Source organism: Chrysemys picta, chromosome 9, assembly GCF_011386835.1.
Source record: "Chrysemys picta bellii isolate R12L10 chromosome 9, ASM1138683v2, whole genome shotgun sequence".
In the NCBI taxonomy this organism is placed as follows: Eukaryota; Metazoa; Chordata; order Testudines; family Emydidae; genus Chrysemys; species Chrysemys picta.
In genome coordinates this window covers 48,316,206-48,341,719 of record NC_088799.1, presented here as the reverse complement: position 1 = coordinate 48,341,719, position 25,514 = coordinate 48,316,206, and the positions used below count along the sequence as shown (strand labels likewise).

Sequence of the window (25,514 nt, the reverse complement as noted above, 5' to 3'; positions counted from 1 at the left end):
CTTTTTTTCATCTTGACCCCTAAATCTTGGGCAAGCTGGCTCAGCATCCCCACCACCATCCTCCCACAAGAGGAACCCTTTTCACTACTGCTGGAGAACCATTTTCAGGTGCCACAGGAATAGAGGGATTAAAGAACATGCAGCTCTGTCTGCATTAGAAGCACATGGAATTAAGGCTGGTTGTTCTGTAACTGCTCCTAGGTTCTCTGACTCAGTTTTCTGGACTTATTTCATCGAGGAATCCTTCAAGGTTTTAATGAGGGATTAGCTGAGTAGTTTTGTGCCATCAGTGTTGCTGGGATGAAGTTTTCTCTAGGGGAGATATCTGTATCCCAAATTATCAACTATATATTTCTGTGATCTAGAGTGAGGACGACTCTGTCCAAAAATACAATAATTACACAGACTTTAATGTACAAGATAGCTAACGACATGAGGTTTGGAAAACATGCCTTACAAAGAGAGACTTAAGGAGTACAATTTATTTAGTTTATCAGAGAAAACATTAAGAGGCAATTTGATCATGGTATACAAATATTTATATGAAGAGAAGTTATTTATTATTAGAGGATTATAATCTAGCATACAAAAGCATAAGATGATCCAATGGCTAGAAACAGAAGTTAAAAAATTCAAACTGAAAATAAGGTGCAAATTTTTAACAGTGACAATATTTACCCACAGGAACAGATTACCACGGAATAGGGTAGATTCTCCATCACTTGGAGTATTTAAATGAAGATCTGAAGTCTTTCTAAGAAATATACACTAGCTCAACCACAGGTTATTGGGTTTGATGCAGTAAACACTGAGTGAAACTTTCCTGGTCATGGTTCATTCGGGCCTTAAAATCTCTTAATTTATGAAAAGATATTTTATATGATTTTAGTTTTTTCTTTGATTTTGCCTTTAGTTCTCAACTAGTTATTCCCTTCTGTATTTGAATCAAGAAGAGTATAGTGTGAGAATTAGGGCTTGGCTACACTTGCGAGTTACAGCGCAATAAAGGAGCCCAGGGTGTACTAGCTCACTTCCCGTCCACACTGGCAAGACACGTAGAGCGCTCTGACTCCGTGGCTACAGCGCTGCTGGTACTCCACCTCGGCGAGTGGAATAATGTTTCCTGCACCCCCGCTGGAGCACCGCAGCGCCAGTGTGAACGAGGTGTTGCATTACTGCGCTCTGATTGATCTCCGGAAACGTCCCATAATCCTCTTAAGTCAAGTGGCCACTCTTGTCATCGTTTTGAACTCACTGTAGGAATGCGGATATGCCCTTTCATAGACTCATAGACTTTAAGGTCAGAAGGGACCATTATGATCATCTGGTCTGACCCCCTGCATGCTGCAGGCCACAAAACCCTTCCCTGGACTCTGCCGTTGAAGTCCCCAATCCTGTGTTTTAGTGACTTCAATCGGCAGAGACCCTCCTGCTAGCGATCCCTGCCCCATGCTGCGGAGGAAGGCGAAAAACCTCCAGAGGCTCAGCCAATTTACCCTGGAGGAAAATTCCTTCCCGACCCCAAATATGGCGATCAGTAAGACCCTGAGCATGTAGGCAAGAGTCTCTAGTCTGACCCCTGTTGGCTTTCAAAGCTCCATTTCTGACAGCTGGCTGCTTATCTGCTCCAGGACAAAAGAACCATTACTGAGGAATGCGGCTTGCTTTGAGTGAGAGAGAGAGAGGTGGGGGGAGGGAGGTCTGCTGCTGTCTGAACTTACAAGTTCACTGACATGCTCTCAGCCCCCCCAAAAACCACTCTCTTCCCCCACATACACTCAACACACTCCCTGTCGCACTCCACCCCACTCCCCACATTTGAAAAGCATGTTGCAGCCACTTGCATGCTGCGATAGCTATCAAAATGCACTGCTCTTTGTGGCGTTGCAAGAGCTTCTAATGTGGCCATGCCAGTGCGCTTCCAGCTGAGTGTGTAAGCACTCGACAGCGTTTTCCCTGCTGCGGTCTCCGAAGGCTGGTTTAAGTCCCAGCGCTCTACAACTGCAAGTGTAGCCATGCCCTTAATGGGGAGCTCACAGATCCTGTTGTAACTGATGCATTTTTTAAAATGTTACATTGAGGGCTTCTTAGCTGGATAGAACCATACAGAGTCCAGGTTTTTTTTTTTTTCAACTCTTTTAAGGATCAGAAAATCTACTTTTTCATTTCTTTCAACTGCATTTTGAGGGAGGTCTTTCTTGGACTGAATGAATGAAAGATTATTATTCGATCTCCAGATTGGTATGTAACAGCTCAGCCATCCAGGTCATCTCCCTCCAAAGGAGATTACTATATCTGATTAGATTATTTGGAAAAGAAAAAAAATATCCCCCTTCAGCCAAAATTCAGGAACATAGGAATTGCTATACTGGATCAGGTCTGTGGTCCATCTAGTCCAGTATTCTGTCTTGGTCAGTGGCCAGCACCAGCTTTTTCAGAGGAAGGTGCTTAAACAGATGAATCTCAAGTAGGAAGGTTATTTTACCTCTCTATTTGGCACTGGTGCAACCACCGCTGGAATACTGTTTCCTGAATTGTGGGCACCAGAGCTGGAAAGATGTTGATAATCTGAAGAAGGTTCAGAGAAGAGCCACAAGAATGATTAAAGGATTACAAAATAATGCCTTCTAGCGATAGACTTAAGGAGCTCAAGCTATTTAGCTTAACAAAGAGAAGATTAAAGAGTGACTTGATTACAAATATCTACATGGGGAACAAATATTTAATAATGAGCTCTTCATTCTAGCAGGAAAAGGTGTAACAATGCAATTGCTGGACATTCAAACTAAAAATAAGGCATAAAGTTTTAACAAGGAGAATAATTAACCATTGGAACAACACACCCAGGGATGTGGTGGATTCTCCATCAGTGACAATTTTTAAATCAAGACTGGATGTTTTTCTAAAAGATAATCTATGAATTATTTTGGGGAAGTTCTATGGCCTGTTTTATACAAGAGATCAGACTAGATCATCATAATGGTCCCTTCTGGTCTTGGAATCTATGAAACCTTGCATTAGGCAGATGTGCAATAATCTGTCACCCACGAAGGCCTCACCTTAACCCCAAAAGGAGAGTGGTTTAACCCCAAAGTATATAGTTTCATATCCCTTGCAAAACTTTCTTTAAGCATTAACCATAACTCTGGATATTTTTGTTATTTATGTAAATGATCGATCCTTCTTTGAACCTTGCAAGATACTTTGCCTAAATGGAATCCTGTAGCAAGGAGTTCCACAGTCTAACTAGGTGCTGTGTGAAAAAGTATTTCCTTTTCTTAGTTCTGAATTTTCCTCCTTTCAATTTCATTGACTGTCCCCTTGATCTTGTGTCACGAGACAGGAAAAAAGAGATACTCACAATCTCCCTTCATTCTTTTTTCATGTCCCCTCTTACTTGCATTTTTCTAAGGTAAACAACTCCTATCTCTTCAATCTCTCTTCATGTAACAGTTTTTCCATGCCCCTAATAAATAACATCTTTTTTTTCCCCTGAACCTTCTCTAATACTTAAATATCCTTTTTGAGAGGCGATCAGTAGAACAGATAGTATTACAGTAGGCTGGACCATCGATTTATATAACAATTGACTTTGTTGTTGTGATAAACAGAGAAAAATGAATCGGGCTTTCTGCTTTTTGATGTTGACCTTCTTTGTGGTATACTCCTCAGATGAGAAGGAGGAGAGGCAGCAACAGCTTGGGTCTTTTGGTTTGGGTAGGAGGAGGCCACTGAAGAGGATGAGCTCTGATAAATACAAGGAAGATCTGCAGGCAGTGGTTTTAGGAAGCGACAAAGAAGGGAACCTTCCCTATCTGATTTGGATGGTGCCCTTGGACAGGAGATTTCTTGATCAACCTCTGAAAAGAACAAGCCATTCAAGTATTTCCATCTCAAATTTAAGAGACAGGCCATTGAGGATCAATGAACTTGCCCTTAGGTGGCCATCAGGGGGAAAAACAGTAGTTTTGGAGAGATAAAGAGTAGGAACTCCCTTGGATTGCAGGTGCTGGTCCTAAGGATCACCACTGGAAACAGGGTATTGTCTCACCAGTACATTTAAAGCATTTTCTCCATATGTCATTAGCCATCTGAGAAATTTTCCACATCCCACTGGGGTAGGAGGCGGCCTGTGTGTGTTTAAAAAAAAAAAAAGCTCTCCTGGGCCTCTACGAAGAGGCCATACTTCCAGACTTCAGTAAGTAGGAAAGCTGCTATAGAGAGCAGTCTTTTGAAGTGCAGCTGAGCCTCTGTTGTGCTGAAGCACAAGAAGAAAATGCCACTGGATCAAGGATTTTCCCCCAGGCTGCTCTTAGAATCCCTTCTAAAGAGTTCCATATTTTTTTTTTTTTTTTAGGAATTATGGGAAGGAGAGAAGAAATAAAAAAAACCTACAAAAGAGGCTCTCAGAAACAGCACTGAGAGAAAACTGCGGTTTTCTAGCACAGGGACATTCAGCTGAAGACTCACAAGGAAACAATACAAATATGACAGCAAGATCAGCTGGAAAGCATGAGACAAAAAATAATTGAAAAGGTCTGCATGAAGTGGTTTCTGGATGCAAGACAGGTACTCAGCATTCATGACCAGACCAGTATGAGAAGTTCCCTGTAATCGTGAGAGAAGTGAGGTTCTGGAACATCCTTCAATAGGCGTAGTGGTAGCATATAACCTAACTGGTTTTAATATGGATCTTGATAAACTTATGAACAGGAGTTTATGACAGGGTTGCCTCCGATAGCGAGGGACTGAACTCTATGACCCAGGAGTTCCATTCCAGGCCTATGCTTCCAACAGATTCTGGAACATTTGCAAAGTGGATCTGGTAAGCTGGAAGTCCTTCAGTGGATAGAGCTGTTAACTACAAAGCTAACATAGCGATAGATAATTAAGGATTAAAATTTTACAGGAAAACTATGTCATTTTCCTACTGTACATGTATTTGGGTGGATTTTCAACTCTTTATAATAATCTTTTAGAACCAGATATTCTAAAACAGCAGATATGTTCTATATACTTATATGATCTTTTATAACATATATTCCATTAATGTAGTCTAACTGAGCTGACACCAGAACAGTCATGAGGAAGGAACAAATTGGCAAATAGACAAAATTATTAAAAGCTCACAAAAAATTATGCAAAATTCTTACAAAAAAATCTTATTACACACTGTGTAATTCTGATTATATAATCAAACATTAATATTAATATTTGTGATGACTGGCAATCTACCTACAGTGAACGGCTTGATAAAACAGCCTCCAAAATTATATATGCCTGCTGAGGAAGTTACTTCTCTTATGAATAAATATCTTATAAATATGGAAAGGGTTACTTAGTAGTTACTGTGAGTTTTTGAATTGCCTAGGTACATTCCTATTCATGGTGTGGTAATGTACAAAGGCCCTGAAGAAGAATCTTCTGTTAGTAAATACCTATACAGCAGATACCAAATCTAGTGATAACTATATTATACTAAAGAACAAAGCTCCTTACCCTCAGGACACAAAATATGTTCATTAATCTTAATATTTTAACCTGCATTACTAGATCTCCCTAGGGAACATCTAAACATTATATTAAAAGTGAGAGCACACTTTCCAGTTCACATGAAGAAATTAAAAGCCACTTAAAGATGGCTCAAGTATCGTTTCACAACACTTAAGTGAAGTATCCATTAAAAATTTTAATAGTAGAAAAGAGTTATGGTTAATAAAACTACTCTCATGCCTAGGAAGAATATTGTAATATGACAAATAACTAAATGTAAAATTTTAATGTGTATGTATGTAAAGGAAAAAGTATTAATGGCTATTCCCAGCTTATCTTTTAAATTAGATCATATACTTCTATTTCAGCAATTTTTTTGTATCAGTCTGACATATGTACTATGCACTATAAATCTTCATATAGTTTGACAAATGGTTCATTGCAAACCTATTGATGTGATCACTAAGAGGACAGGATGGGAGAACAATCTGCAGTCAAGTTTAAACTGATTCACAACAAAACAAAACTAAACACCACATACTGGAGGCCTGCCAGGACGGCCCCTTTTTCTCTTTCCTTTGACTTCTGTTTCTTCAAGCTCACTGCCAGCATCTGAATGTGCAGTAGTTTCATTTGTTGAATCCCTAGGGAAAAAATACTAGTTAAATTAAAATTATTTGAAACAAGTTATGAATTTATAATTAAACTGCTTAAATATTTAGGTGTAATATAGAACAAAACAAATTATCCTTTAAAAGCCTTGTGCAGCATTCCCTCTGCAAATTCATCAAAGATTGCTACGTATGGAGGAATGCTAAACTATGCAAGTTTTATGAAGTTAGAAATTAGTGTATGCTCTCAGACCTGAAGACTCATTTAAATAACTGGCTCTTTTAAAGTGAAATTCTACTTTGAAAATTGACTATGTTAAATAGCACCTTCTTAACTGTGTGTACTCAGTAGTATCAGCTTGTTCTCATGACCAAAATAAGATTTTATTACTATTTACTCATTAGCCTTGACAGCCAATACAGCTATCAGGAAAGCAAGCTGCATTCTCTTCTAGTTCTCCCTTCATTAAAGTGGTTATGTAAACTCCAACTATAGACCAAATTCTAACCTCAAGTGCACTCAAAGACAATGGGATTGCACAGTGCAAATAAGGGCAGGATTTACCCTGAATAATCTTTATTGCTGGTGATGATGCACAAATCAGAGAGACTGTCAGCTTGATTTTCTCATCCCAGGTTGAGTTTGTGGCTCTGGGACTTAGGAAAAACCTTTTCACTTGTACAATGAGCAAATCCGATCTGCAAGTCATTGAGAGACTACAGGTATATCTACACTAGAAGTGGAAGTCAACCTATATATTAGGTCAACATACAGCAACCACAGTAATCACTGCATGTCCACACTACCCTCTCCTTAGGTTGGTGATGCGCGTCCTCATCAGGAGCGCTTCCACTGACCCTAAGAAGGGCAGTGTGGGGGAGCTGAGAGACTGGGCTCTCAGCTCTGCTGGCAACTCCCTGCCAGGAGCCCAGCTGTCCCACAGGCTCTCAGTGGGCTACCCCCGCCTCCAATCCCTGATCCCCACCAAGAGCGGGGGAAGCCGCCCGGAGCTTTCTCACCCCCGTAGAGTGGAGTCCAGCTGCCCCTGTTTCTTGGCTCCCCACCCCCTCCAAGAGCTGAGCAGCCTTATCAATTTCACAGCTCATCCAGCCATGAAATTGACAAGACTGCCCAGGTCCCAGAGGGGTCCAAAGCTTCTCACCCCAGTTCCCAGCTGAGAGCAGGATCCAAAGCCACCGGGGCTTCTTGCCGCGGCTCCCAGCTGGGAGCAGGGTCCAGCTGCCCAGCTCTCCTGGGAAGCCGGGGGCAGCTGGGTGCTGGAAGGCAGATGTTAGCCCTAGAATGTTAAAGGCCCTCTTCCCTACTAGCTGAGAAGGGGCTACCTTAGGTCCATTAGGGACACCTGAATCCAATTAAGGGCTGCCTGAGATCTGGGAGGGAAGGATAGCTCAGTGGTTTGCGCATTGGCCTGCTAAACCTAGGGTTGTGAGTTCAATCCTTGAAGGGGCCATTTAGGGATTTGGGGCAAAAATCTGTCTGGGGATTGGTCCTACTTTGAGCAGGGGGTTGGACTAGAAGACCTCCTGAGGTCCCTTCCAATCCGGATATTCTATGATTCTATATCTACTTTTAAAATCCCTCCTCTGGTGAGAGAAAGAAGCTCCTGCCAGGCTAGTGGCAGCAGGGAAAATAACCTGCTCCAGGGTGAGAGGCTGTGCTCCTTCCTATAGGGGAAACAGCCACACCTGAGTGCCTGCTAGGGGAGGACTGATACCCCAGGGCAACCAACAGGACGACACCCTGCACCAGCAAGGAGGCAGCAAAAGGTATACCTCTGGGGTTTATGTATTTATGAGGGTGTTTCCTTTTTGTTCGGTGGACGATCACCCATAGGCTGACCCTGAAAATGCGACCAAAGGAGCAGAAAGGGGGAAGGCAAACCCTGCCCTAAGTGGGGCTGATTACCCTAGGCCCACCATCACCAGAGGAGGAAGTGCTAAGTCTGGAGAGATGGAAGAGGTGCCTTGCCACATAGGGCCCTTACATCAGCAGGAAGAAGGCTGTAGTGTAGACACTGACATAATTAGGTCGACATAAACTGCCTTATGTCGACCTAGCTATGTAGTGTAGACCAGCCCTAAGTGTGGAAGCCCATTGTGCCACCTTTTCAGTCACTTTTCAGAGCAGGACCAAACTTTAATAGTAAAAATTGTTACCCAAAAATTTCCTTTCTTCTAGAAATCAGGTCCACTGGTCCTACAATGGCTCTTCAACCAGAGGATTGCTACTTGAAGAAACCAGGCCAGTCACTCATCCTCTGGAGTACTGGGTTCTGCCCCTGAAGAGCTCATAAATGAGATTATTTCTCAAGCCGACATGAATGGATTTATTTTAACTTTCACTTGTAATATCAATAAACTAATTCAACAAGACCTCTATGGGTCAAAGACACTTGTGACAGAGCACCAGATCCATCTTTCAGAATTATCAGGGTCTCATTTTTATTTCATATTAACAAAAATCATGGGTAACTCCTCTGAAGTAAAGGGAGTTACACTGGTATAAATTGTGTGTGAAGGGAAAAGCAGGCCAATTTTGCTAAGATTATACGGCCTTAAACGCAAACAAGCGTAGATCCGTTCTGTGGATCTAGCACCATCCTCCTTCATGGCCAGGTTCACAGATCCTCCAATGTGATTTTATCAAAAATGTTCTGTAAATGTTTTGTAATAAAATAGAACAAACATTTAACTATATGAACATCATAGTTAAGGTTGTGCTAGAATAGCCCTTTGAGGCTTTTGCAATTCTGTTCTCACCTAAATATTTTTTGAGAAAAGTAATGGATATTATAAATCTGAATGTGTCTGAATTTTCTAAAATGTATTTGAGTTCCAAGATTTTGTAGTTGTCAAATATCAGAATATTAGAAAATCACTTCTTTCAGATTTTTAGAAAGGGTGTCACTTTTTTTTGGAACACTTTTGTTGTCATGAAAATACATGCAGAAAGAGAATTCTTTATTCTCAGAAAAAGAAAAACTATGCAAAGAAAAAAATGGACAATTAACTACTTTACTTAATTGAGTGGTGTCAAACCAGTTTGCAGCAGTACAGCAAAAGTGACAACATTGATGATTATGCCTAGAATATGGGCAATGGTTATGATGTAGCTAACTGACTTATTCAAAGCAGCCACCATTTTTTGTAACTTATAAATGTGACTGAAGCCATAGATTGCCTTAGGGGACCACCATTTGCATGTGGAAGTGAGGCTGCCCTTTGTAAAGATGCCTACGATCTCATATTGTTTCCAATAGGACTAAAGCAAGGGTGGCCTCAGAGAAGATGACCAACCCAGTGCTCAGAAAACTGGACAGAAAACTATTAGGAGATGAGGTCCAGGAGACTGTGGGGGGGGGAAGGAGGGAAGGTCCCCAGTGGGTTCCCCTTACCTTTGCCACAGCATGCCTCCAGATCTCCTAATCTCCAAAGATTTCCCCTAGCCTCAACAAATCCTACAGCACTCCTAGCTCTAGGGCACATAAGTCAATAAGTGCTACATGTCCCCTTTGTATCAACAGAAGGTGTAAATCTACTACAGCCTTAAACCAAATGCTTGGCTCTTTGCTGAAGATCTGGAGAGTCCCCGTTCAATCCCTTTTGTGTCAGACAAAATAGAGACCATCACACTAGTATGGGTGGGAGTGGAAGGAACTGAATGATTTACAATCCTCCCCCCTCTACTCTTTATAGGAAGCAAAGCACTCTCAATCTTTCTGATAGACCACTCCCCAATCACCTTTCTTAATGGCAAGATACTTCTGGTTTGCAGGGATCCTCATCAGAAGTTCACCACATGACACTCTCAGTCTAATGAGGCGGTGAGTCCGCCTGCAAAGGGCGCAGCAGTGAGAGCTCAAGGACTCCAATGGTGCACATGGTCAGGTGGGAAGATTTGCTCCCCACAGCCTCCCTTCCATCTGCTGTAGTGGGGACATGAAGTAAAGAACTGCCTCCACTCCTTGGCAGAGGCAGCCTGTCATATGCAACATATACAGCACTTCAGAACATGGGAGGCTGTCAAAGCGACAGACCTTCCACAAGAGCAGGAGAGCCCCTAGCACTAAGGTCCATAGCTCCTGTATGCTGTGAACCCAGGCCCACTCATGGGAAGCAGCAGCCAGGATTCCCAGGGTACAGGAGCTATGAGCTCCAGTGCTGGAGGTTCCCTAACTTCTTTCAAAGCTCTGTGGCTTCAAAAGAGGCTCCTCTACTCTGAAAAGCCTTGAATGGCTTGGCAAAGCAGATGCTACATAGGACAGGTTCTCATAATAATACAGGCATTCCTGAGCTGAAGTAAGATTTAGGCCACGAGGGAAGGATGCACAAACTGCCATCTCATAAGTCAAACAAGAAGTGGGGAATCTTCTATGTCCTCGCCCTTACCCACACCTTTCCATAAAATTGGAATGGGATAAGTAGGGGGGAACTGGGTGGCATTCATCTCCTCCATCCCGCAACAAGTCCTGCAGAATCACAGGGAAAAGTCTTTTCTCAGGTGAACATTACCTATTTCATTAGCCCTGCAATAAGGATGTGACAACTGACACACAGAGGTATTCCTGTACCCATTCCTGCCCTCCTCACTTGACTCTCTGCTTTCTCCACTATCATAAACATCTGTGCTCCAGCCATTTTCCTCACACCATAAGGAAAGTGAGGAGAGCCATCCATTCTCCACTTTTCCATGTGCCCCCAATACGCTCCCATACACCTCCTCTATTAGAATTGCCACATTAGCATAAACAAAAGCTTAATTTTAAACCAGTTAAGGTTGGGTAAGTGCAAACCCTTGGTGACAAGTTAATGGCCATAAGGAAATACCAGGTTACTGGACAGCTCTTAACTGTATCAGACTCGTCACACAGCAAGTTTCTACTGAGAACAACAGACTACACAAATCATCAAGCAACTCCCTTCTGCCTCAGAGAAGAAAACATACTACACAACACATTACGCAGAAAGCCAAACCTTAGCGATAATCTCACATTTTTGCTGTGAACACACACCACACCCTTAACCTGTGCATATACATCAATGATGGACATTTGCTAATGTTGCTGAGGTTGTTAAAGTTTTGCCAGGGGTAAATGCAGTACTTGCTACCATCAGACCAAGTCACCTGGAAAAGCACCAAAGCAGGGTGTGCCCTTCCTCAAATACCTGAAACACTGCCTGGAATCTCTGGAAGGGTCAGACAGGTCAGAGAAAGAAGCAGAGTTCATTTCTCTCTTTGGGGCTGTTCTGCAGCACCTCAGAAACAGACTAGGAATTCAGGTTGTTGTGTAGCATCTTCTTTGTAGGATTCACAAGAGCACTTGCAGAAGACCTTGCTTTTGACCTTGGAGTACTCTGAGGCATAGGTGTTTTGCACTCTGAAGAAAGACTTCTCTTTGGAAGGAATCCTTCTGAAACAGGGAGTGCCAGCAAAAATACAGGTGTTGACCCCATGATGAAAGGTCACAGGGTGAGATGGCTGGGTACTATGGGCTAGAAGATGAAATTGAGCCTTTGGAGTCCTAATACGCAAAACTATCAGGGATCTCCTACTCCCAAGCTGCGGAGCAGAAAATCTAAAAGAGGTTCCTACTACAAGACAAAATGGATGGCTCATTTCTTGAGAGACAAAGACGGAAATAGTCAGTTGGACATTACTGTAGCCATTGATCCCTAAAAGCTGCTGAAAGTACCTCCCTTTATTAATGAGACTTTCGTTCCTGAGCAAATGTCTGTCCTGTTATGAAGGATCTGCTTCTCAGGAGGTGCAGCTGTCTATTCCTGCTATGTTGAGCTTTGTTTGAGTTTCCCCAGGATCACAGTTCAGGTTGGTAGGCTGAAGTGACCTTTTTTGACTGCTCCTTGACAGTCTGCTTGAATGCTGGGGGAAAGGAATTTGCTGGCAGGGGTGGGAAGCCTGAACAGTTCCTTCTCTCTTCCACATGGGTAGAAGGTGCCTGGGAACATCAGCGGCAAAAATTCCCATCTAGTCACTTTAGGAAGAGAAAGGTTGTGGCTTCTTTTTCCCAAGTGTGCTGTCTGCACACTGAGCTGCAGGAGAGAAAGATGGTTCAAGGTTTCAGCAGATCTTGAAGAGTAGTCCTGCTCAGAAAAGTTAGACAGCCGAGCACAAATATGTCCCAAATTAAGTGGAAAAATTTAAAATTCTAGAATATACTTTAAAAAAACTGCTCTTGCTTTGGAGAAGGAAATATGTTGTCCTGCTTCCATTTAAAGATAGGAGAGAACTGGTAGGCAATCCAAGGCTGGAGCCCAGATCTCAGGAAATGACTGACAATCCTGATTTCTGCCTCCAAGCAGCATGTAAGCAGGTGCCTTTCCTAACCTGCTCTCACACACAATCCACACTACATAGAATCTAAGTTGACCCCTTCATAGGGTTTGGTTTTTATTAAGGATATTAACAAGGCAACAAAGTTCTGCCCCAACTTTTACCCAAACTTGGATGCTCCTAGAATTGCATCCTCCAATCTGCTCAGCTCACACTCTGGACAGCCACTTCCATTCAATCCACTCTAATGCCCTTACCTTATCTAGGAGGAGATCCATTTGACTCATTTCGTCTGCACAACCAACTTACATTCCCCAACAAACATTGTGGGGTGCTTGTAGGCAAACACAGCCAGCCTATTATCCTACAGCAGAAGCTAAAGATCTTTTGTGAGATATGTAGACCTGGCTATAAAGGAGAATGTACAATTGGAATAATTAACAATTTTGTTTATAACAAGTGAGGACCAGAATCCAGCTCATACTTCCACAGCTCTGCAGTGCTATCAGAAAGAAGAAATGGTAAAAAAAATATTTTTATTACTGATGCAGGAAGAAAAGAAATATATCTGTTCAGTGAGATGATGTCACTTTTACATAGTCACTTTTCAAAGTAGCCTACTACGTCGGGTGACTTGCAGTTAGGGTGACCAGACAGCAAGTATGAAAAACCAGAACAGGGGGTGGGGGGTAATAGGCACCTATATAACGCAAATCCTCAAATATCGGGACTGTCCCTATAAAATCAGGACATCTGGTCACCCTACTTACAGTCCACACAGGAAGTCTGTAGCAAAGACACAAATATGCACCTTAATATCAGTCCCATGCCTTAACCACAAAGCCATCCCTTCCCCCCCAAGAAGTATTCTTCTTCATATCTTTAGTAATCTGAAGAATTCAAATAAAAAAGAAAAAAAAATTAACTACTCACTGTAACACTGGCAAATCTGAAGTAATCATTTTTGTAGCACGGCACCCTCTATGAAATATTAGAACTACATAGAATTTCTTCTAATGATGATGTTACAAGACAACTTCCTGGTAACTATGTTCATTAATCTCAAAGTCCAATCTATAAAATAAAAAGATGAAAACTTATTAAAGTCATGATTTCAAAACGGACATTCAATATATTAAATGAAACATTGTTATAGACTAAAATCTGTTAGCTCTGTATTAAGTTTACTATTTCAATCATACGACACTCCAAAAATTCAGAATGAATATCCCATGGCAACTTGGCTATATCCTTGCATACAGTCATTACAACTGGGCCCAGCCACATTAATCTGAACACTAGACAATATGACATTTTTTAAGAAATTACACGTATGGCATTTTGTATTCCTAGATATATCTTCATGCTGAAGTCACATTAAGAGAGTTTTGTTTACATAATATTCTAAGAACACAAAAAACTAAAGACACAAAAAATACAAAATAAATGTAAATATAAGAGTATAGAGTATGAGGGACTAGTGAACGCACTTTCTATTCAACCCAGGAAAAACAGAACCTATTCAATAGGGTTTAACTTTAACCAAAAGTTAATCCTGAGCTGAAGAAGGCCTTGAAACAAAATTCTTCTTGTTAACATTACCTTCCCAGAACTCCAGCTGCCTGATTAGACTAGCTAATAAAACGAAAGAGTTTTAGATGATTGTTCCCTCTATGCAATCCAAACAGCAGATACAAGAATGTCTAACTGTACTGAAAAGGATTTTAACCATGAGAATTCCAAAAACAAGGCTAAATTCATCCACCTTACACAGTGGGTGTAAAACTTAAAATAAAATAGACAATTATGCATTCTCACAAGAGGAACCCTCTAGTCTGGAAACTAATGAGTTAATCACATCACGAACTGTGAGAAACTCAGATGGGCTGATCTGTTGATACAAAAGAATGAGGAGTTGCTGTAAAGTTTTTGCATTAGATGTGAGTTTGATAAATAAAGCGTGTGTGTTGTTTTTCAGTATCTGTGGAAAATGAAAGTGAATGCATTATGGATGAGATAAGACAAGACTGGATGGATAAGACTGCAAGTTTGTCACGGAGATCACGGATTTCATGACTTATTGTGACCTCCGTGATTTCTGCAGCGGCTGGTGCAGCTGGCTGCAGGGCTGCCCGAGCAGCTCGGGCAGCCCCTGGGCCAGCTACACCAGCCACTGTTGGGGCAGTCTCGGGCCACCCCCCCAACCAGCAGGAGTTCGGGTGTGGGAGGGGGCCGCGGAGCTGGCAGCAAGCAGAGCTAGGAGCTTAGGGAGGGACATGTCGCCGCTTCTGAGAAGTCAGGTAGGGAGCCTGCGAGTCCCGCCAACCCCACCCAGCACCTGCAGCACCCCCCTATGCCGCCGCCCCCTGAGCACTTGTGGGCCCCCCACAAGCACCCGCAGCCCTCCCAAGATTTAATCAGGGGTAGAGTATAAGTCATGGACAAGTCACATGCCATGATTTTTTGTTTACTGCTCATGACCTGTCGATGACTTTTACTAAACCTACCCGTGACTAAAACATAGACTTTATTATGGAATGCTGCAGTGTGCTACAGAAAGCCGTGTAGACACTGTGAAGCGAGAAATGAATGCTAGGAACTTTCCCTTAAATATCTTCATTCCATGCCTTTAAAGCTTTGGGTGCATCCTGATGGATCCTTAAAGAGTCACTAAAATAAAGGAATTTTTAGCGTTGATTTCCTAATTTTTATACTTGGCTGATGTACTTAAGTGGGTTCCGCAAGATTAGGGAAATGACATGGGGAGCTGCACCTGATTGGGAAACAAAAGTAGAAACTGCACTGATGATGCTGCTCCTATGATTTGTGTCAAACCTCATGAACAGCATGAGAGGCTGCAACATACATTAGGAAGGTTTCTGTCTCCATGTCATTTTATCACCATTTAAAAGGTACTGAAAGCAGATATACCAGGAGCAACACACATCATATTTAGTAGTAAAGACACAACATGCTATAGCTTTTCCCACTTCTGGAAAACGGATAGTCAGAAGCGGCCGCAGCAGCAGCTCTGCCTAGTGTGCTTCCCCATTCCTATCAGAATGAAGCACAGAAGAACCTTCAAACCTGCAAATGTGCAACACCAGCATACAAAAGGGTGACCAATGACCAAAATACAACATTTTCTTTCAACCTCTGCAGTTTGTGTGGATTAAATATAACATTTATCCTTATGAAACTCTGAACTGGCACACACATTCATGGTTTTTAACAGCAAAGGCGATTAACCATTGGAATAAACTGCCAAGGAAAGTGGTGGATTCTTCATCTTTTGGTGTCATCAAATCAAAAGATCTATAACTTTTTTCCGGATCATGTGCTTTAGTCAAAACACAAGTTACACTTTAGTCAAACACAAATTACTGGGCTCAATACAGGAGCAACTGGGTGAATTTTAATGGCCTGTGATATGCAGATCAGACTAGATCAGGGGATGGCAACGTTCGGCACGCGGCTCACCAGGGTAAGCACCCTGGCGGGCCGGGCCAGTTTTATTTACCTGCTGACGTGGCAGGTTCGGCCGATCACGGCCCTCACTGGCCACGGTTCGCCGTCCCGGGCCAATGGGGGCGGCAAGAAGCCACGGCCAGCACATCGCTCACCCGCGCCGCTTCTCACCGCCCTCATTGGCCCGGGACGGCGAACCGCGGCCAGTGAGGGCCGTGATCAGCCGAACCTGCCATGTCAGCAGGAAAATAAAACTGGCCCGGCCCGCCAGGGTGCTTACCCTGGCGAGCCGTGTGCCGAACGTTGCCGACCCCTGGACTAGATGATCTAATGATCCCTTCTGGCCTGAAATTCTCTGAATCCTTAAAGATAGAGCTTTTCATAGATTTCAGTAGTAGGCAAACACCCTCCACCGTTGACTTGACCATGGAGGAGCTATTAAGATTACCTTGGTCCCATCATGTCTCCTCTCTCTCAGTACCTTCTGTATCAGTGGAAAGCATACAACAGTACCCTCTCCCAATTCAGAAGAAACATGAGCAAAATGTATAGACTTTCTGTCTGCCCTTGAGAAGAAATGAGGCACTGCATGTCCTGCATGATGGTGAAGAGAACTCTCTCTGGAAACCTTCAAAAGCTGAATGTGTTTTGAATTAGTGAATCCTTTATAGACCTTTCATGCAGTTGTGTCAGGCCTCTGCTGAGCTGGTATGCTTTGTCATTGTCCTTGCCTGCTAAGTGAAGAGCAATTGTTGCACATACACCAGTTTGATTGTCTCCTTGTATAGTTGAGACGCATGAACTCCTCCCTGCATGTTCAGGTAATGACACAGCTGTTGTATTGTCCATGACGACTTGTATTACCTTGTTGTGAATAAGGGGGAGGGATAGCTCAGTGGTTTGAGCATTGGCCTGCTAAACCCCGAGTTGTGATTTCAATCCCTGAGGGGGGCATTTAGGGAACTGGGGTAAAAATCAGTCTGGGGATTGGTCCTGCTTTGAGCAGGGGGTTGGATAGATGACCTCCTGAGATCCCTTCCAAGCCTGATATTCTAGGATTCTATGGGGGAAGAAAATTATTTCAGAGCTACACTGATAGCCCTCAGTTCTAGCATATTTATATGTAGGGGCCTACCAAATACATGGTCATGAAAAATGTGTCCACAGACCATGAAATCTAGTCACCTCCCGTGAAATCTGGTCTTTTGTGTGTTTTTACCCTATACGACACAGATTTTACTGGGGAGACCAGTGTTTCTCAAATTGGGGGTCTTGACTCAAAAGGGAGTTGCAGGGGGGTCACCAGTTTATTTTAGGGGATGTCACAATATTGCCATCCTTACTTCTGCACTGACTTCAGAGCTGGGTGGCTGGAGAGCGGCAGCTGTTGGCTGGGCGCCCAGCTCTGAAGGCAGCATCCCGCCAGCAGCAGCACAGAAGTAAGGGTGGCAATACCATACCATGCCATCCTTATTTCTGCGCTGCTACTGGAGACAGCTCTGCCTTTAGAGCTGGGCTCCCAGCCTCCAGCCGCCACTCTCCAGCTGCCCTTCTCTGAAGGCAACACTGCTGCCAGCAGCAGTGCAGGAGTAAGGGTAGCAGTACTCCAACCCTCTCCCCCCCAATAACTTTGCGACACCCCCACCACAACTCCTTTTTGGGTCAGGACCTCTACAATTACAATACCATGACATTTCAGATTTAAATAGCTGAAATCATGAAATTTAAAAAATTTAAAATCCTATGAGCATGAAATTGAACAAAATGGACCATGAATTTGGTAGGGCCCTATTTATATGTAATATCTTTTCTCCATAGCTCTAACATTCACAAATCAATATATAGTCTCAATGAGTTCTCCATTCTGTCTTGGAAGTATCCAAAGTGATCATCAACAAAGGAGTAAGAAGACTGAAAGATATTCCTTTGAGAACATTCTCTGGTTGAGTCCACCACAACAAGGACACTAGAATTGCTTTTGGGAGAGAACGAGGAGTACTTGTGGCACCTTAGAGACTAACAAATTTATTTGAGCATAAGCTTTCATGGGCTAAAACCCACTTCATCGGATGCATGCAGTGGAAAATACAGTAGGAAGATATATATACACACAGAGAACATGAAAAAATGGGTGTTGCCAAACCAACTATAACAAGAGTAATCAATTAAGGTAGGCTATTATCAGCAGGAGAAAAAAACTTTTGTAGTGATAATCAGAATGGCCAATTTCCAACAGTTGACAAGAAAGTTTGAGTAACAGTAGGGGGGAAAATTAGCATGGGGAAATAGATTTTAATTTGTGTAATGACCCATCCACTCCCAGTCTTTATTCAAGCCTAATTTAATAGTGTCCAGTTTGCAAATTAATTTCAATTCTGCAGTTTCTCATTGGAGTCTGTTTTTGAAGTTTTTTTGTTGGAGTATTGTGACTTTGAGGTCTGTAATTGAGTGACCAGGGAGGTTGAAGTGTTCTCCAGCTGGTGTTTGAATGTTATAATTCTTGACGTCTGATTTGTGTCCATTTATTCTTTTGCGTAGAGACTGTCTGGTTTGGCCAATGTATATGGCAGAGGGGCATTGCTGGCACATGATGGCATATATCATATTGGTAGATGTGCAGGTGAACAAGCCTCTGATAGTGTGGCTTATGTGATTAGGTCCTATGATGGTGTCCCCTGAATAGATATGAGGACAGAGTTGGCAACGGGCTTTGTTGCAAGGATAGGTTCCTGGGTTAGTGTTTTTGTTGTGTGGTTGCTGCAAGTTGGGGGGCTGCCTGTAAGCGAGGACTGGCTTGTCTCCCAAAATCTGTGAGAGTGAGGGATCATCCTTCAGGATAGGTTGTAGATCCTTGATGAGGCGCTGGAGAGGTTTTAGTTGGGGGCTGAAGGTTACGGCTAGAGGCATTCTGTTACTTTCTTTGTTGGGCATGTCCTGTAGTAGGTGACTTCTGGGTACTCTTCTGGCTCTGTAAATCTCTTCAATTTCTTCACTTCAGCAGGTAGGTAGCGTAGTTGTAAGAATGCTTGATAGAGATCTTGTAGGTGTTTGTCTCTGTCTGAGGGGTTGGAGCAAATGCGGTTGTATCTTAGAGCTTGGCTGTAGACAATGAATTGTGTGGTGTGGTCTGGATGAAAGCTGGAGGCATGTAGGTAAGTATAGCGCTCAGTAGGTTTCCAGTATAGGGTGGTGTTTTTGTGACCATCGCTTATTAGCACTGTAGTGTCCAGGAAGTGGATCTCTTGTGTAGACTGATCCAGGCTGAGATTGGTGGTGGGATGGAAATTGTTGAAATCATGGCAGAATTCCTCAAGGGCTTCTTTTCCATGGGTCCAGATGATGAAGATGTCATCAATGTAGCACAGGTAGAGTAGGGGCGTCAGGAGACGAGAGCTGAGGAAGCATTGTTCTAAGTCAGCCATAAAAATGTTGGCATACTGTGGGGCCATGCGGATACCAATAGCAGTGTCGCTGACTTGAAGGTATGCATTGTCCCCAAAAGTGAAATAGTTGTAGGTGAGGACAAAGTCACAAAGTTCAGCCACCAGATTTGCCGTGACATTATCAGGGATACTGTTCCTAACGGCTTGTAGTCCATCTTTGTGTAGAATGTTGGTGTAGAGGGATTCTACATCCATAGAGGCCAGGATGGTGTTTTCTGGGAGATCACCAATGGATTGTAGTTTCCTCAGGAAGTCAGTGGTGCCTCAATGATAGCTAGGAGTACTGGTAGCGTAGGGCCTGAAGAGAGAGTCTACATAGCCAGACAATCCTGCTATCAGGGTGCCAATGCTTGAGATGATGGGGCATCGAGGATTTCCAGGTTTATGGATCTTGGGTAGCAGATCGAATACCCCTGGTCGGGGTGTGTCTGTGCAGATTTCTTCTTGTGCTTTTTCAGGGAGTTTCTTGAGCAAATGGTATAGTTTCTTTTGGTAAACGCCTGTAAAATGTGGTGTTAGAGAGCTGCTTAGCAGCCTCTTGTTCATATTCCGACCTATTCATGATGACGAACACCTCCTTTGTCAGCCTTTCTGATTATGATGTCAGAGTTTTTCCTGAGGCTGTAAATGGCGTATTCTGAACATGTTGGCCTTGCTTGGGTTGAAATTCTGTGTCACTAATGCTGAAAAGGTCTCATTCTGAGTCTGGCATAAAGTGTGACAAATTGCTGAAGCTAAAGACCCTGAAAGAAAATTATCGTTTGAGAGGAGATTTTGTATCAATATCTGTATGACAGAATGAAATTTTAGATATCTCTCCATTGGAAGAAAGACGTTACCTTCCTTGAGTATTCATCAAGTCCTAAATTTTCCAAAAAAGAATACACATCAGGCAAATGTTCTTCATAAGGCCTTCTTTTGTTGTAGCTTTGAGAAACCAATCATCCAAATATAGATAGACGAAAATACCATAACGTCTCAGACAAGCTGCTAACAAAACTAACATTAAAACTGTAGTGCAGCAGAAAAGGCCAAAAGATAGAACCTTGTATTGAAAATGATCCTGGCAGATAGCAAAGTGTAGATGTGTGTGGAGATTTGGTCTTACAGAAATATGGAAATATGTATCCTCCTTTAGCTCAAAAATTGAAAACCAACTTTGAGTCAAAAGGGAATGAATAATTTTTTTGCGACCAGGGGCTGCTAACAGGGAGTTTCGCAAGGGAGTTTGGAAGGGGAGCAGGAAGGGGGCGAGGGTCCCTTGCCGGTTCTATCTGTTTTCCCTTTATTCCCCTTAAAACCTATAAACCAACTAAATTCAAAACTTCTTGCTTAACAACCCTTTCAGCAGACAGGGGGCTACAGACGGGAGTTTGACAAAAGGAGGCTTACGATGGTTAGGAAGACCCGCAACACCTGTGCCAGCACTGCTTCTGTCTCCTTCACCTGTAGCCAGACAGAGCGCCTGAGCATGGATGCTTCTACCCAGATCCTGGTGTGGTTTTGCAGAGACTGTAACTTGCAATTTCCACTTACTGATATCCAGGCTGGGGGACCATCCAATGTGAGAGGTGCCTGCTAGTGGAATCTCTCAGGCAGCAGGTGGGAGAGCTACAGGAGGAGGTGGCTAGGTTGAGGAGCATCCGAATCCACGAGCAATTCCTCGACAGTGTCCATGTGGAGACAGCTGAGGTAGCTGTCCCAGTACACAGGACTGCTGATACACCACTGGTGGTGGAGGAGATGGCTCAGGGTGGACACTGGCAGCTGGTTACTTCTGGCAGCAGGCAGCGCTCCACCCCTGCTCCGAACCCTCCTGCCGTGGTAATAGGTAACCGTTATGCTCTTCTTGATAGAGGAAAGAAGGAATCACCCCCTACAGTAAAGGAGGAGAAGCCTCGTACCCCTAAGGCTGGGAGGTCTGCTGCCACCACTGCGAACAGGAAACGTAGGGTAGTGGTGGTCGAAGACTCTCTGCTGAGGGGGACGGAGGCGCCCATCTGTCGCCCTGACATTTTATCTCGGGAGGTATGCTGCCTGCCGGGAGCCCGTATCAGAGACGTTACGGAGGCATTGTCGAGGATTATCCAGCCCTCTGACTACTACCCCATGCTACTCATCCATGTGGGCACAAATGATACTGCGCGGTGTGACACTGAGCAGATCAAGAGTGACTACAGGGCTCTGGGAGTACGGGTGAAGGAGTTTGGAGCGCAGGTAGTATTCTCTTAGATTCTTCCTATCAGAGGTAGGGGCCCGGGCAGAGACAGATGCATCATGGAGGTGAATGCCTGGCTGCGAAGATGGTGTCGCCAGGAGGGCTTTGGCTTCCTAGACCACGGGATGCTATTCGAGGAAGGACTGCTAGGCAGAGATGGCGTTCACCTTTCGAGGAGGGGAAAGGCCTTATTTGGACACAGACTGGCTAACCTAGTGAGGAGGGCTTTAAACTAGGTTCGACAGGGACAGGTGAGCAAACCCCACAGGTAAGTGGGGAACATGGAGACCTGGGAGATGGGTTGGAAACGAGAGGGAGTGTGGGGTATATTGGCAGAGAGAAAGGAGGGTCAAGACAAAACTGGGAGGAAAGATCAAACCAGTATCTTAGATGCCTATATACAAATGCGAGAAGTATGGGGAATAAGCAGGAAGAACTGGAAGTGCTAATAAATAAATACAACTATGACATTGTTGGCATCACTGAAACTTGGTGGGATAATACACATGATTGGAATGTTGGTGTGGATGGGTACAGCTTGCTCAGGAAGGATAGACAGGGGAAAAAGGGAGGAGGTGTTGCCTTATATATTAAAAATGTACACACTTGGACTGAGGTAGAGATGGACATAGGAGACGGAAGTGTTGAGAGTCTCTGGGTTAGGCTAAAAGAGGTAAAAAACAAGGGAGATGTCATGCTAGGAGTCTACTACAGGCCACCTAACCAGGTGGAAGAGGTGGATGAGGCTTTTTTTAAGCAACTAACAAAATCATCCAAAGCCCAAGATTTGGTGGTGATGGGGGACTTCAACTATCCAGATATATGTTGGGAAAATAACACAGCGGGGCACAGACTATCCAACAAATTCTTGGACTGCATTGCAGACAACTTTTTATTTCAGAAGGTTGAAAAAGCTACTAGGGGGGAAGCTGTTCTAGACTTGATATTAACAAATGGGAGGAACTCGTTGAGAATTTGAAAGTAGAAGGCAGCCTGGGTGAAAGTGATCATGAAATCATAGAGTTTGCAATTCTAAGGAAGGGTAGAGGGGAGAACAGCAAAATAGAGACAATGGATTTCAGGAAGGCAGATTTTGGTAAGCTCAGAGAGCTGATAGGTAAGGTCCCATGGGAATCAAGACTGAGGGGAAAAACAACTCAGGAGAGTTGGCAGTTTTTCAAAGGGACACTATTAAGGGCCCAAAAGCAAGCTATTCCGCTGGTTAGGAAAGATAGAAAATGTGGCAAAAGACCACCTTGGCTTAACCACGAGATCTTGCATGATCTAAAAAATAAAAAGGAGTCATATAAAAAATGGAATCTAGGACAGATTACAAAGGATGAATATAGGCAAACAACACAGGAATGCAGGGGCAAGATTAGAAAGGCAAAGGCACAAAATGAGCTCAAACTAGCTACAGGAATAAAGGGAAACAAGACGACTTTTTATCAATACATTAAAAGCAAGAGGAAGACCAAAGACAGGGTAGGCCCACTGCTTAGTGAAGAGGGAGAAACAGTATCAGGAAACTTGGAAATGACAGAGATGCTTAATGACTTCTTTGTTTCGGTCTTCACCGAGAAGTCTGAAGGAATGCCTAACATAGTGAATGCTAATGGGAAGGGGGTAGGTTTAGCAGATAAAATGAAAAAAGAACAAGTTAAAAATCACTTAGAAAAGTTAGATGCCTGCAAGTCATCAGGGCCTGATGAAATGCATCCTAGAATACTCAAGGAGCTAATAGAGGAGGTATCTGAGCCTCTAGCTATGATCTTTGGAAAATCATGAGAGACGGGAGAGATTCCAGAAGACTGGAAAAGGGCAAATATAGTGCCCATCTATAAAAAGGGAAATAAAAACAACCCAGGAAACTACAGACCAGTTAGTTTAACTTCTGTGCCAGGGAAGATAATGGAGCAAGTAATTAAGGAAATCATCTGCAAACACTTGGAAGGTGGTAAGGTGATAGGGAACAGCCAGCATGGATTTGCGAAGAACAAATCATGTCAAACCAATCTGATAGCTTTCTTTGATAGGATAACGAGTCTTGTGGATAAGGGTGAAGCTGTGGATGTGGTATAACTAGACTTTAGTAAGGCATTTGATACGGTCTCGCATGATATTCTTATTGATAAACTAGGCAAATACAATTTAGATGGGGCTACTATAAGGTGCTTGCATAACTGGCTGGATAACCGTACTCAGAGTTGTTATTAATGGTTCCCAATCCTGCTGGAAAGGCATAACGAGTGGGGTACCGCAGGGGTCTGTTTTGGGACCGGCTCTGTTCAATATCTTCATTAACGACTTAGATATTGGCATAGAAAGTACGCTTATTAAGTTTGCGGATGATACCAAACTGGGAGGGATTGCAACTGCTTTGGAGGATAGGGTCATAATTCAAAATGATCTGGACAAATTGGAGAAATGGTCTGAGTTAAACAGGATGAAGTTTAACAAAGACAAATGCAAAGTGCTCCACTTAGGAAGAAAAAATCAGTTTCACACATACAGAATGGGAAGAGACTGTCTAGGAAGGAGTACGGCAGAAAGGGATCTAGGGGTTATAGGGGACCACAAGCTAAATATGAGTCAACAGTGTGATGCTGTTGCAAAAAAAGCAAACGTGATTCTGGGATGTATTAACAGGTGTGTTGTGAGCAAGACACGAGAAGTCATTCTTCCGCTCTACTCTACTCTGGTTAGGCCTCAGCTGGAGTATTGTGTCCAGTTCTGGGCACCGCATTTTAAAAAAGATGTGGAGAAATTGGAAAGGGTCCATAGAAGAGCAACAAGAATGATTAAAGATCTTGAGAACATGACCTATGAAGGAAGGCTGAAATAATTGGGTTTGTTTAGTTTGGAAAAGAGAAGACGGAGGGGACATGATAGCAGTTTTCAGGTATTTAAAAGGGTGTCATAAGGAGGAGGGAGAAAACTTGTTCACCTTAGCCTCTAAGGATAGAACAAGAAGCAATGGGTTTAAACTGCAGCAAGGGAGGTCTAGGTTGGACATTAGGAAAAAGTTCCTAACTGTCAGGATGGTTAAACACTGGAATAAATTGCCTAGGGAGGTTGTGGAATCTCCATCTCTAGAGATATTTAAGAGTAGGTTAGATAAATGTCTATCAGGGATGGTCTAGACAGTATTTGGTCCTGCCATGTGGGCAGGGGACTGGACTCTATGACCTCTCGAGGTCCCTTCCAGTCCTAGAATCTATGAATCTAGACACCAGAGCCAACATATGAATCTAGAACTTCCTGCTATGTGTGTTAAGCTTTCTCATGTCTAATAGCGGATGGAGACCTCCAACTCCCTTTTATATTAGGAAATATCTTGTGCACAACACCCCTTTCTGGACCCCCTTGGAACCTTCTTTATTGCTCCTAATAAAATCAGAGACTGGGTTTCTTAATATGTTCTCGTGGGACAGGTCCCTGAAAAGGGACAGGAATGGGACTGAAAGGTTTTCTAATTCAAAAGGCACAGATTTTCTCTATTACTCCAAGACCCAATTGTCCAACGTGACTGAGGTCCATGCCTGGAGGAATTGAGAAAGCCGGTTTCCAAATGGTGGGGAAGTGGATACGCTGTTGATCGGTTTGCAGCTCTCAATCCTCATGTCAAACTTGCAACTTGACATTTGACAGATGACAAAATTGAAAGACGCTTTACTTTCATTCATGGCTTGAAAGGTTTTCTTCCATTCAGAAACTACCTTAGATCCATAGTCTGGTGCAGAGACCAATGTCTTATACAGAACTTCTTTCTCCTTGATTCTGAACTTGCCTGGAGCCAAGACAGGACTCCTGTCCTTAGCATTGGGCACTTTTTCAAATTTGTAATCAACACAACGCAGCCATCAGTTCTTGAAGCCTATTCTGTAGATCCTTCTGAGCTTGTGGAGGGAATGTGGAGCAAACTGAACATCTTGATAGAGAATGGCCCTCATCCAGGCACACGAGGC

General features: G+C 43.2%; 1 protein-coding gene across 7 annotated transcripts in view; it reads right to left on the bottom strand.

The window, feature by feature from the left end:
- STAG1 (STAG1 cohesin complex component) overlaps nt 1-25,514 on the bottom strand; it is a 391,540-nt gene that overhangs the window by 307,363 nt on the left and 58,663 nt on the right. For 6 of the 7 annotated variants that reach the window (XM_065557025.1, XM_065557022.1, XM_065557021.1 and 3 more), the window contains 2 exons: nt 13,351-13,491; nt 6,035-6,137 (listed from right to left, as the gene is read on the bottom strand). In XM_065557025.1, coding sequence (XP_065413097.1) covers nt 6,035-6,137; nt 13,351-13,379 — 132 coding nt within the window. In that variant the 5' untranslated portion in view covers nt 13,380-13,491. The remainder of the gene's footprint in view (nt 1-6,034; nt 6,138-13,350; nt 13,492-25,514) is intronic. The other variant, XM_065557027.1, reaches the window with a different exon arrangement.